This window comes from Plectropomus leopardus, chromosome 12 (assembly GCF_026936395.1).
Source record: "Plectropomus leopardus strain MGB_pleo_1.0 chromosome 12, ASM2693639v1, whole genome shotgun sequence".
NCBI lineage: Eukaryota > Metazoa > Chordata > Actinopteri > Perciformes > Serranidae > Plectropomus > Plectropomus leopardus.
Genome location: NC_142187.1, coordinates 8,531,109 through 8,544,971, shown reverse-complemented (window position 1 = coordinate 8,544,971; position 13,863 = coordinate 8,531,109). Strand labels below are relative to the sequence as shown.

The 13,863-nt window shown below is 37.3% G+C and overlaps 2 protein-coding genes across 2 annotated transcripts; both read left to right on the top strand.

The window, feature by feature from the left end:
* Positions 1–1,775: 1,775 nt before the first annotated feature.
* LOC121951301 (dehydrogenase/reductase SDR family member 1-like) lies at positions 1,776–7,378 on the top strand. The gene is made up of 9 exons (XM_088085436.1): positions 1,776–1,933; positions 3,292–3,440; positions 3,583–3,726; positions 3,868–3,947; positions 4,182–4,314; positions 4,463–4,606; positions 4,690–4,759; positions 5,748–5,828; positions 5,927–7,378. The coding sequence occupies exons 2-9, from the start codon at positions 3,297–3,299 to the stop codon at positions 6,061–6,063; spliced, it is 933 nt and encodes a 310-aa protein (XP_087941562.1). The 5' UTR covers positions 1,776–1,933; positions 3,292–3,296; the 3' UTR covers positions 6,064–7,378.
* A 1,667-nt stretch (positions 7,379–9,045) lies between these two features.
* Positions 9,046–13,726, top strand: LOC121952015 (dehydrogenase/reductase SDR family member 1). The gene is made up of 9 exons (XM_088085437.1): positions 9,046–9,198; positions 9,515–9,663; positions 9,806–9,949; positions 10,716–10,795; positions 12,090–12,222; positions 12,363–12,506; positions 12,608–12,677; positions 12,912–12,992; positions 13,093–13,726. The coding sequence occupies exons 2-9, from the start codon at positions 9,520–9,522 to the stop codon at positions 13,227–13,229; spliced, it is 933 nt and encodes a 310-aa protein (XP_087941563.1). The 5' UTR covers positions 9,046–9,198; positions 9,515–9,519; the 3' UTR covers positions 13,230–13,726.
* Positions 13,727–13,863: the final 137 nt, after the last annotated feature.

The window sequence follows — 13,863 nt, the reverse complement described above, 5'->3', positions numbered from 1 at the left end:
TATAATGATAAATTCAATGGGTGTCAGGTTGAGAGTGACAGAAACATCTATTTACACAGTGTTAATCATTAAAAGGGTTAAAATAGTTTTATAGTGGCATGCATGTGGGTAAATGATAATCTACTTTAAAAATAATCTCTTGTGTTCCTCTGTTGGCCTGGCAATCTGTACATCATATATAGTACTGTATACACTATATCACCACAATATATTGTTTCTCTGACATGCATTTCTTGTTAAATCTTGAATGAATGAATTAAAAAATGCTCCAGAAAGAAAAGATCAAATATCTTTCATTCTTTCATTCAAAACGTAAGACAGGGACAGGAATTAAAATGAGTTTTTGTTGTGTCAGCTGAACTTAAAAATATTGACTTGTGATCGCAGCTTTCTCCCACGTTTATAGTATTTTGTGTGTCAGCTTCCCGTAAAGTGAATGTGTTGATAATGATTGACTAAATGTTTGGATTCAGGTCTTTTTCATAGAAGGGTGCCAAGAACCAGTTAACACTCTGCTATCAGGGGATAAAAGGTAAAAGCTCAACAAGTCATCCCTGGTGCTGATGTTGTTTTATGAGTAATTACCACGTTCAATATGACTTCTGTGCAGTGTAAAATTCTAAACCACAAATCATGAACTCTTGGAAAAGGAGAATGCCACTGTTTGTCCACACACACAAGCTCTTTCAGTTATTGATCAGCTCTCTGCTTAGGTTGGCACTGGGTAAAGCTATGTCGGGAAATATGTCATCACTAGACTCTAACAAGATAAGGGGCAGCGCTAGGTAAAGAACTGGTCAGGTGTTTCAAAGTCTTAAACACAGCAAATATATAGTATTCTGCACTAATGCTGATCATGATGCAAAACGTGCTATACTATTGGATTCAGGATCAACACACTAATGTGCCAACAGATACATTGTGAATAAAATAACATTGGGACAACAAGTTACACATTATATGACATGCATGCAAAAATGCATCATTAAGGTCACATCAGCACCCTGAATTATTATTTCACAGATATCAGTTCTGTACAACAGTGTAACTACTGCATGTGCTGTTTTATCAGTAAAGTATTAGCTTGAAAAAGTTTGGAATTTTCTTTTATGCTAATATTACAGCAGTTTAAAAGCCATAAATAGGCAGCACAGGCCCATTACTGTAGCTTTTCTTCTCTATAAAAGGCGCAGGGAGTGAAACGATCATTAGAGGCCAAAACTAACACCACTACTTTTCACCTATACTTATACTATATGTAACCTGCAACAATTATTTGCTTGATTTTTAATCTTTGGTAGTCTTTAAGTCTGTATCTGCAATTTTAATGCTTCCCTAATGTATTGGCTTCGATATATTTCTATGCCTCTGTAAAGCACGTTCATTGCCTTGGATGAATGTATGTCTTTATTTGAAAACTATAGCGCCATCGTGTGTGCAAAGCTGAAGGAAAATCCAAAGACCACCTCAGACACTCACCAGTAAGATAGTTCCCTGATTTTTTTTTCTCGTTATGTAAACTGTTCTGAACTGCACAACAACAGCCAACAACTGAATTAAAGCCAGAACACTACTTAAGAAGCGACTTGTATTTCAGCGTATAAACAGGTGCAGTTGTTTTTCAGTCATTTTAAGGGAGAATTGACGCTCTAAACGTGTTGACGTTTACCGGCGAAGGAGGAAGTTAGCGCGAGTGAATGCTCGACCGTGTGAACCCTGCACTCTCTGCTTCGTCTGGCGTCTTCTCGCGGTATTTACGCAAGCTATGGTGACACAGTGATAACGTGACGTGCTAGTCTCATAACTGTTGGATATCATAACAGCTGCACAAACGAGCGGTGGCATTCCTATTGATACGTTTCCTCATCGGTCTCCTCTGAAAAACTGTTGTAGGGACTTGACAAACCAGATACATCGCTTTCTGTGGAATAAGGTATGAATGTTTTCTATGTGTTTTTAGCGATTTCTGTTGACTCTGTTGAGGTTTGAATCTGTGTTAAAGAAGAATATGCATGACTATGATGACAAATATTTATAATTTTAACAAATTTGACTGAATCTTTCATCTTTATGAAAGGGGTCTTTTTTATACTATCTTAGTTAAAGTGAAAAATGTGTCCTAAAAAAACAAAAATGTTCTTTAATGAAGTTAATATTGTAAAATAAATGAACTGATGTACGAGAACTAGGAGTGTGACCTCATATAAATTCCATAGTTCACCTGAAATCCAAAGCCAGACCTTACACAACTGCATTGTGTCCAGTCACTGTTACTCAGCAGTTGACACTGATATGCTGTAATGATAACAGTGATATCAGTGATCATAAATGACTGTGTGTGACATTTCCCGAACGCACATAACTGTAAAACACAATCAGATGCCCCAGCAAGGCCATTGCTAAATATTTGGGGGGGGGGGGCTAAATTAAGAATTACAACATGCTATTTCCATGTCTTATGATACATAAATCAATATTTGTGAACATGAGGTGCTCTTGCTCAAAGCCAGACATCAGACAAGTGAGACTCAAACTTGTGATGTGCTCAGGTGTAAAGTGTGGAGCTGCTTTATAGACAATGATTGTTTGTCTGGTAACTTATGTCTCATACCTGATGCCGGTTTTATTGTTGTTTCTGTAAGCTGACCTGGAGTGTCTTATTATTTATTATTGTAACAAACAGGCAACTTATTATATAGACCTACAGAATGTTTATATATATACTTTTATTTTTTTACACCCCAATGAACTTTATTCTGCTGTAATTTTCTTAGTTGTGGAAAAAAATGCACCCATATACTCAGAACTTACCCGTAGCTGCTCTCTGAGTCATCTAACAACATCTTGCCCAGCTCATACACTTACAGACTTTATAGCCGATGACATCACAAACTTATTTAGTATTTCAGCTTTTGGATTTGGGAGAGTTCATTTTTATGAATCTATTTGGACTGTCTTAAATCATAGGAATAACATGTATGAACTCTGGAAATGGGTTTTAGTTACTTTTAAAGAAGGAAATGCAACATAATAACCATTCTTTATTGACTACAGTGAGGTATTGATATGACCAGAAACATCTGTTCAGTTATGTAAGAGCTATTTCTACTCAATGAAAACAAACTTTACTGCCATGGGTGGCGATGACGCGCATTCATTTATGAGCCATGTTACTGTTTCTTTTTTATCTCTAATCATACTAAACTGACAGAGCACCATTAAAATTCAACTTTACATTAAAGTGGTGTATTTAAGTTTAGTACTTATTGTGTGCTTGCTACTGTTTTCCAGGGAAGATGTCCTTGTCTGGCTGGGTGTGTGTAGTTACAGGTGCTTCCAGAGGCATTGGCCGGGGAATAGCTCTCCAGCTGTCTGAGGCAGGAGCCACCGTCTACATCACAGGACGCCAGGAGAAGACTCTCAAACAAACTGCAGCACAGGTGACCTTTCCAGCTTTACATTTCTCTGAGGGGCTTTATCAGACAAGGCAAAAGCAATGTCCATTAAGCTATCTCTGGCTGACAGAGTTTCAGTCAGGATTTATCGCTATGGTTCACCGCTGATCATTTGTTCCCAACACAGGTAAAGGAGAGGGGTGGCAACTGTGTGCCAGTTATCTGTGATTCTACAAAAGACGAAGACATTGAAAACCTGTTTGAACGGCTCAGACGTGAACAGAATGGCAGGCTGGACATCCTGGTTAACAATGCCTATGCTGGAGTACAGGTACATATACAAACATCACTTAATGTATTGTTGCATAGCTGAATCACTTGTGGAAGGCTGTGCGAATAAAACTGAAAAACAGCCATAAACTGCCCGCTGTTAATTTTTTACTCCAACTCTAAACACAAAGTGTTATTTCAGGATATATTTGAGAATATGGGGAAGAAGTTCTGGGAAACCGATCCGTCCATTTGGGATTCCATCAACAACACAGGCCTCAGGTATGTCTTTGTGCTTAGTCATCACTGATAAGTCAACATCTCCTTGTGTCTATTAACAGATTTCCAGACAACAGCTGTTACTCAATTTGTCTTTGTCTCTTTCTAGTTTAGTCAGCATGACTGTTTTGTCACTTGTAGCTCCTAAGAAACAAACAAACAAAAAAAACAGTTGAGTGATGTGATCATAGTGTGATAAAATGACTTGACTCATTTTCATATGTATTTGTCTGGCAGGGGCCATTATTTCTTCTCAGTTTATGCGTCCCGGATGATGGTGGCTCAAGGTCGAGGTTTGATAGTCACCATTTCATCTATGGGAGGGCTGCGGTATCTCTTCAATGTGCCATACGGCGTTGGTAAAGCCGCAGTAAGTTCTCTTCTCATTAAGTCCTCCATTCATGTTGTGTTGTTGTTATCAAGACCAAAATCTCAAAATCTAATTTAACACAAGTGCATGTCCTGTAAAATGAGGTCAGTCTCACAAAAACCTGTTTTGTGTTGTGGTTTGTTTCCAGTGTGACAGGCTGGCAGCAGACATGGCTGTTGAGCTAAAAAGTAGAGGAGTGGCTTCAGTCAGTTTGTGGCCGGGAGCGGTACGAACAGAGCTGGTGTCTCAGTTTATACTGGAGAAAGAAACACCACAGGGTGTGGAATCAAAGGTAGTCTCTTCTCTAACAGCAAACCCTTTATCCATGGTAGCTACTTCAGTTTTTGCCTAATCTTTGAATTTTCTTTTTCTCAGTATAAAGATTTATTCGCTAATGGAGAATCCACTGAAGTGAGTGGGCTGTGCATTGTCAACCTGGCAAAAGGTAGGATTATACTGTGTGAGATGATATTTAAATCACAGGCTGTTTACATGGAGACTGAAAGCATAATTTTGACATTTTTAACCAGGACCCTATTTTCCCACAAGTCTAAGAGGCTGGTGTGAGCATCAGTTTTTGAAATTGGCCTTGTATTGAGGGAGAGGGAAGCAGCTGTGCAGTGGGCCACAGTGTAACCAGTTGGGGCAACTGAACACTGTTGCTGGTTATTTCTGCCACAGACAGACTCAGATTGTTATTCTAAGTGTCTGAAGTGTCTCTTTACCTTTAGCTAAATCCGGTCTATTTGTTATTGTCTCATCAAGTGGAAGTCTCATTCTGAAATCTCACGAGATTTGGAAAGATTAGTAAGGGGAATAGTTTGTCATGTTGTAGTGCCGAAAACATAGTTAAGTATTATCTAAAATATTTTCAATGTCATGGGTGATTATTTGCCTGATTTCGACAATATGTATGAGGACTTTAAATTCCATGGCGGCCCGTATGTATTTTATTCAGAGTGTATGGATGACAAACTGACAAGAAGTTGACATTGAAAGTCTTTTAGATAACACCAAACTATTTTTTCGTTAACTACTCTGTTACCGTCTTCCTGCAACAAGTGAAATCTTGTGAGATTTCAGAATGAGATTTCCACTTGATGAAACAATAACAAACAATACGTATTAAGCTAAAGGTAAAGAGACACTTCAGCCACGTATTCACAATAACAATTGCAAAAATAAACATTTTTACCGGTGATACTGTGACTGTGCTCAGTTGCAAGTGGTTACATTTTGGCCCAAAAATTGTCGTTCACATCAGTCTCTTAGACACACTGTATACACATGGGAAAATAAGGTTCAGGTTGAAAATGCAGATGTTATATTTTAAATGCAACCATAAAATTCTTTATGGTAGTGAGCATTTGAGGACATATTTGATAGAGTCGTGTTCATTTGCAAATACTTTTGTTTCTTTCTCTGCCTGAAAGATAAAAATCTCATGTCTCTGACTGGGAAAGTACTCTTGACTTGTGACCTGGCGAGGCGCTACGGGATACAAGATGTCGATGGTAAGTTTGCATCAGCCGTCTAAGTTTTATTTTTTTAAAGATTTGTACTTTCTATTATGTACTGTAAGGTTAAATTTTCTTCATGTGCTTAATTTCAGGACGGAGTGTAGCTGATTACACTTCCTTAAAATTCCTCCTGACTCAGGTCCCATATCTCTCCTGGCTGTCAGCTGTTGTCCCTTCATTCATACGCCTGCCACGCTTTGTGCTCACCCTGGCCTCTAGCCGCTTCTAAACATTTCCTACTGTGAATGAAGTGGCAGTAGCTGTCTGCGTTTTAACTACATGGTCCGAGCTATAGCTGCCATGTGGTGGTTGAGGTTGATGAAATACACTACTACTGGTTAACGAGCCAAACTCAACAATATTTTTTGAAGGAGAATTTTGAAAATGTATATATTTTTACACACGTGCACACATACACACACACACATCTATCTATCTATCTATCTATCTATCTATCTATCTATCTATCTATACACACACAATGGAAACCCCTTATAGTGATTACAGTTACAGTAGAGTAATCAAGTAGGCCATTACAGTGTTCATTTTGGGACTTTTCATACATGACTTCTACTACTACTACTACTACTACTATCGCTACTACTACTACATGGCTACTAGAGGCTGGTGACTGCATGCACATTGAAATCATCAAGTCGTTTTTTCTCAATGAAAAACATAGTCCTCTGGAAGCTTATGACAAACTGCCAACACCAAGCCTACGTGCAGCAGCAAAACTTGTGCACCTTTTGTAGTCTGCTCAAACAATGTGAAAAAAATATCCAGTCATGGGTGCTAGTGATGGAGACAGAAAATGAATGCGCACAGGAAAAGCACATTTAGCTGAAGCCGCCCTCATCATTTGGATTGAAATTGCCCAGTCACATAATGCCCCATGAGCGGGCCAGATGCTGTCCATTTCATTACTTTATATTAACGTTCTAAATATATTTCAAGTAGATGATAATCTGCAATAAAATAAAGGATGATTTAAAAATGGTTATACTAATAATAATAATCTCTTACAGTGATTAATTTGACTCTGATGATATCTATAAGAGGGTTCCCCTGTTTACATATGCACAACCATTCCTACTTCAGTACTGAATGAATGTACTTCTATGAAGTTTCAGGTAAAACAAGTAAACATGAAGGACGCTCGAACGTATTTTCTGAATTTAACATTAACACTGATTTGTGTGAAGCTATGGATGAAGCCACAAATCATGACAATGCAAATGTATTATTTTTGCTACATGTTATGTATTTTCTTAAGCAGTATATAAAATCACAAGTATTTTAAGACGACACATTTTATAAACATGAATGTTTGTGTATCCCTTCACTTATTTTTGCATGTTTGTTTTATCGCTATTTAATGTGCTGTATATATATGTAGATATATATATATATATATATATATATATATATATATGTATATACACACACATAACACTACTACTACTATCACTACTATCACTGCCACTACTTTGATATTTGACAGGCTAAGTCAAAAGTGGTTAAATAAAGAAATGTTAACCCTCTGCTGTTTACACTCCTTATTCATTTTTGATAAACAAAAAAAGTGACGACATCCTCAAAACTGATGAAAAAAGATATCTTTAAAATAAAGGCTTTAGTTCCTTACAGAAAGATTCCAGTCAATTTTGTCTATATTATTTTTTTCTTGGATCTGTTACTTGTAATTATTTCCTATGACTGTACATACATATACACATACATGCACATACGGACATATCTTTACCCCTGTCACAACCTCCCCCTACTGCCAGTGACATCAATGCCCCCACCTCCACATACTTCGACTATTATATAAACAATTTAAGGCTTTTTCTTATTTCCATATCTGACAGATTTACCCTACAACACTCGATAATTATATTAATTTAAGTGACAGCAACTGCAAAAATGCTGATATTAGAATCAATTTGACTTATATGTTTTACATATAAACCAACACGTCATGCTCTGTACGTCACCTTGATTTGATTATCTTTGTGTATATATACTTTTTTTTAAATCTTTAAAGTCAATGCTTTTTTATATTTTGCACCAATTGAATTTATAAAACTGCAACACCTCTACAGAGAATTCTTCCTGCAGCACAATCATTTTCAAGTATTTCAATATAACTCAAATAGAGAGTCCACTGGTAAGATGTCCCCTTCAATCTCTCTAAGTGGTATATTTTATATCAGCCCCGATTATTCCGATATGGCACTTTATTCTATTTCAGGGTCCCTCTTTACTAATTACAATGCCATGTATTTAACAGGTGATATAAAAACAAATAACAGTATTAACTGTATGCCTACGATAAAGTCAATGTCTTCTGTTACACTTGAAAAACTTGTTTCAAATATTTAGTCGGAAGAAACCCTCTCCAACCAGTAGCCCCACTTTTTATATCAAATCTATCAAATAAATCAAAGTCAATAATCCACACACTAATGTGCCAGCAGATATATCTCAGGAATAATGACATGGGGCCATTAAGTTACACATTATAGGACAGAAAAAAAGGAGCAAGAAAAATTCACATTCACATGACTCACAACACAGTCCCTGAATTATTATTTAACATATATCAGCTCTGTAAAGTCAACAGTGAAATTACTGCATGTGCAGCAGCTCAGTGTTTAGTCAGTGAGGAATTAACTTGAAATAACATTGTCCTTTGTGTAACATCACAGCAGTCTGAAAACCAAAAATAGGCAGCACAGACCCCATAACTCAAGTTTCTCTCTTCTACCAAAGGAATAGACAGTAACAACCATAAGAGGCCAAAACAAGCGCCACTATTTAACATTGCTACAAGGGTACTGTTTCTACTGTGAACAAATACTCAATACTCAAAATAAGATGTAGCGCCATCGCGTGTTAAATATTGGAAGTTAAACCAAAGACCACCTCCGACACTCACCAGCATGATAGTTCACTGACTTGTCATTATGTACACTGTTATGAATTACACAACAACAGCCAAATGACTTACAATTACTTAATAAACAACTTGCACCATATTGCGTGGCTCAAACACCACCAGCTGTTTACAAGAAATAGCTGACTCTCAAAACGTGTTGACGTTATATTTAGTCTACCGGAAATCAAGCGAAGGAGGAAGTTAGCGCGAGTGATGCTCAGTGACATAAATACTCCACTCTCTGCTGCATGTGGCCTCTTCTCGCGATATTATGGCCCTGATAGCCTTGTAACCTTTGTAACCGTGGCTTGTAATCAGTCTGTGCTCGTAACATTTAACAGCGGTGCAGTGCAGACGTGTGCTGATACATTTCCTTGTCGGTGTCCTCCATTGACTTTTCTCTGCTTTCTGTGGACAAAGGTATTAATTTTCTGTGCATTTGAGCGAATTGTACAGACTTTAACACAGATTTCATATTCTGTCTTCTATAACAAGAGTCTGATGAGGATTATTTGCAGTGTAACCAAATCACCACGCTTCCCTTAAGAGACTTTAGACTTGAATCTTTTACCCCTATGAATTGATACTTTTCTCAATATACCAAGAGGGATTTCACCCTAACAAAATTAAGATGTTGTTGATGTCCGATTGATATCATTTAAGTTTATGTTAAGCTTTTCTTTAACATGTTATATTTGAGTTTAGTACTTATTGTGTGCTTGCTACTGTTTTCCAGGGAAGATGTCCTTGTCTGGCTGGGTGTGTGTAGTTACAGGTGCTTCCAGAGGCATTGGCCGGGGAATAGCTCTCCAGCTGTCTGAGGCAGGAGCCACCGTCTACATCACAGGACGCCAGGAGAAGACTCTCAAACAAACTGCAGCACAGGTGACCTTTCCAGCTTTACATTTCTCTGAGGCGCTTTATCAGACAAGGCAAAAGCAATGTCCATTAAGCTATCTCTGGCTGACAGAGTTTCAGTCAGGATTTATCGCTATGGTTCACCGCTGATCATTTGTTCCCAACACAGGTAAAGGAGAGGGGTGGCAACTGTGTGCCAGTTATCTGTGATTCTACAAAAGACGAAGACATTGAAAACCTGTTTGAACGGCTCAGACGTGAACAGAATGGCAGGCTGGACATCCTGGTTAACAATGCCTATGCTGGAGTACAGGTACATATACAAACAGCACTTAATGTATTGCATACTTTAGATTACTTCTGGAATAACAGGGTTCCCGCTGCTTATGGCAAGGTAGATTTAACACTTTTTAAGACTTTTTAATGCCAGTGAGATAGATAAAGACCAATTTTCTAATAACCAAAATTGAAGAAAGACAATTTTATTTTGCCTAAATATTTATTGTAACATAAAGTGTGACCTTTTTTTTGTCCAGTGAAAAAAGTTGGTTATCTATGTCCAATGTTCCCTTTTTAGAGTGGAACACGTGGAAGACAATGAACATATCATATAGTTATAAAGGTATATATTTGGTTTACCAACAGAAGTGGTAAATATCTAGTATTTCTGGCCTATTTTCAGGACAATTTTGTGTTTCTCAAAAACACGTGAGATTCCATAGCTTGGATTCCCATCATGACGAGTTTAAGAAAAGAAATGTATTAAATTGTTTAGCAAAAAAAAAAAAGTAGATGAGTAAAAGTACCAAAGTAGAACATGAGAACAAGAGTAATAAAATCCTACTTCCAATGTCTGAGCATTTTTAAGACTTTTGAAAGATTCATTTAAGTCAATTTAATACTAATTAAAGCCTTGTTTTTAGATAAATGAATTCAATGGCCTTTAAAACTTTTTAAGTATCCACAGGAACCCTGACAAAGCTGTGTGAATTCAATGAATTCAACATTAAAGAGCACCAAACAAACTGCTCACTGTGTGACCTATTTGTTTGAACTCTAAACACAAAGTGTTATTTCAGGATATATTTGAGAATATGGGGAAGAAGTTCTGGGAAACCGATCCGTCCATTTGGGATTCCATCAACAACACAGGCCTCAGGTATGTCTTTGTGCTTAGTCATCACTGATAAGTCAACAGTCAAAAGTTTTTCAGACATCAGCTGTTATTCAGTTTGTCTACGTTTTTCTGTGTGTGTTTGTTGAGTTCAGTACGACTTCTCTTTGTAAGTAGGTATTTTTAAACTGGACAGACTTTTTTATAGTTCTAAGAACCTCCTTATTTATTGTGTCCTCACTGTAAGAACTAGCAACGATTGTAGTTCTTACAACGCCTTTGTGAGGGACTTGTTTAGCACCAATATAGTGGTGCAGTAATGACATTAGGGAGTGAGGGTCACCCTGGTTCCCTCAACAAAAAGCCTATTGAATTTTTCCATCAGATTCTGGATTATTGCAGAAAATAAGATCTGTGGCAAACAACAGTTTATGACATTTGCACATTTTGTTCAGCAAGATAATCTTCACAAATGATAAGCACTTTTATGATTTTGAAGTGCAACTGCTATAAATAAAAAGTTCATGTAAGGTTATAAAACAAACTACACCACGGCTGCATTATTTTAGCATAACCACCACAAAGTGTTCTCCAGAAACAGCCTTTTTTAAGACATGTAAAAGACTAAGAATTCACGAGTGGGGTATTTTTGACATATTTTATGTTGTAGAACCAAACTTTTTTTGCCACAGACTTTATTTCAGGCATCTCACCAAAAACCCATTCGAAAAACGCACTGACTCTGCCTATACAAGGGGAACCATGCATGACGCAAGTTTTCAGTGATTGTTCCAGACATCAGTGTATGTTGATTGGATGAACACAAGCCAGTGCGGCAATGGCAACCACCATTTTTAAAAATGTGTTAGCTGTATGAACAATAAATAACGCAAAACACAAACAACAGTTTGTAAAGAAAAATCAATAAATAAAATGAAGAAAACATGGAGAAATGGACTGACAGTGAGGTCTAGGCTTTACTGAGCACGTGTGACACGGCTAATACATGTCAAAGCAAAAGCAACATTGTTATACCAACTGCCAGCCGACTTACGTAACTTCGGCATTTCTATTGGTGGTGCTAAACAGAAAAATAAGCAACTGAGGGTTTGTGGTTCTCTGGGAGTTCCCCAGTGTTCAGTTACTCTCAGGGAGTCCTGAGGGCTGTTTGGTAAGAAAACGCCTAAGAGTAGCTTTTTCAGAATAATTATCAAAACAATATACCAGGAGAGTGAGAACATTTACTGTAAGCAGTATTCAATTGCACTTGATCAGAGCTATTTTACAAATGAGTGAATAATATGGATACGACTTATTTCCATATTTATGTATTTGGCAGGGGCCATTATTTCTTCTCAGTTTATGCGTCCCGGATGATGGTGGCTCAAGGTCGAGGTTTGATAGTAACCATTTCATCTATGGGAGGGCTGGGGTACATCTTCAATGTGCCATACGGCGTTGGTAAAGCCGCAGTAAGTTCACCTCTTAAGTCCTCCATTCATGTTGTGTTATTATTAACACAAAGACTTATATCTAATTTAACACAAGTGTGTGTACTGTATAATTAAGTCAGTCTCACAAAAACCTGTTTTGTGTTGTGGTTTGTTTCCAGTGTGACAGGCTGGCAGCAGACATGGCTGTTGAGCTAAAAAGTAGAGGAGTGGCTTCAGTCAGTTTGTGGCCGGGAGCGGTACGAACAGAGTTTGTATCTCAGTTCATATTGGAGAAAGAAACACCACACGGTGTGGATTCAAAGGTAGTCTCCTCTCTAACAGCAAAATTTTTATCCATGGTAGTTACACCAGTTTTTGTTTTGTTTTGTTTTTTTGCTAAATCTCTGAATTTTCTTTTGCTCAGTATAAAGATTTATTCGCTAATGGAGAATCCACTGAAGTGAGTGGGCTGTGCATTGTCAACCTGGCAAAAGGTAGGATTATACTGTGTGAGATGATATTTAAATCACAGATTGTTACGTGGAGACTGAAGTGCAAGTTGGCCAGTCTGTATAAAACTTAGCATTTGAGGAACTCTGCACATATTTGATCTGCATGTGTTGTTCATTGTAACATGCTTTCAGAAACAGGTTTCATGGCTGAGAAACATTATCAGGTTAAACAGATTTAGTTGTGCTCATACTTTTGTTTCTCTTTCTGCCTGCAAGATAAAAATCTCATGTCTCTGACTGGGAAAGTACTCTTGACTTGTGACCTGGCAAGGCGCTACGGGATACAAGATGTCGATGGTAAGTTTGCATCAGCTGTCTACGTTTCCTTTTTTTTTCCTTACTATAAAGTAAGAAAAGTTTTGTAATTTTAATATTTTCTTCATCTGTTTAATTTCAGGAAGGAGTGTAGCTGATTACACTTCCTTAAAATTCCTCCTGACTCAGGTCCCACGTCTCTCCTGGCTGTCAGCTGTTGTCCCTTCATTCCTACGCGTGCCACGCTTTGTGCTCACCCTGGCCACCAGCCGGTTCTAACAGTACCTTGGTAAAGTAACAGTGTTATGTATTTAAAATACAAATATGAGTAACTATACTCTGTTGCACTTTAAATTGGTATAATTCTGAATACTGTAATTGTTAAAAATAAATTACTTGAAGGGATTACTTTAACATATATATATATATATATATAAACTTGTAAATACATATTCCTATGTGAGAAGTGAATAAAAGCAGTTCTTTGAAGTTTAAGGTAAATGTGAAGGATGCTCTAACATATTTTCTGAAACAGCTGTTGCTGAAAATGAGAAGTAGTGTTTGTCTTGAGCAGTCCACAAAACCACAAGTATCTAAATATGATACAGTTTAAAACAAATAAATGATTGTGTATTTTTTCACCTATTTTTGAATTTGTTTGTATATATACACACAACACTACCTGTACTCCTACTGCTAGTGCAGTAACAACTGCAAAACTACTCATTATTTTTTGCAAAAAAAAAGTCTTTAATAAAAAAGGGTTCCCAAAAGGTTATTATCTATCTTGTCTATTTTATTCTATCATTTAGCATGAACAGTGACTTGTAATTGCTTCCTCTGACACTGCGAGATACATTTTATTGCCGACTATATCACTACAGCTGCCTTGTTTTCAGTGACGGGACGTAAC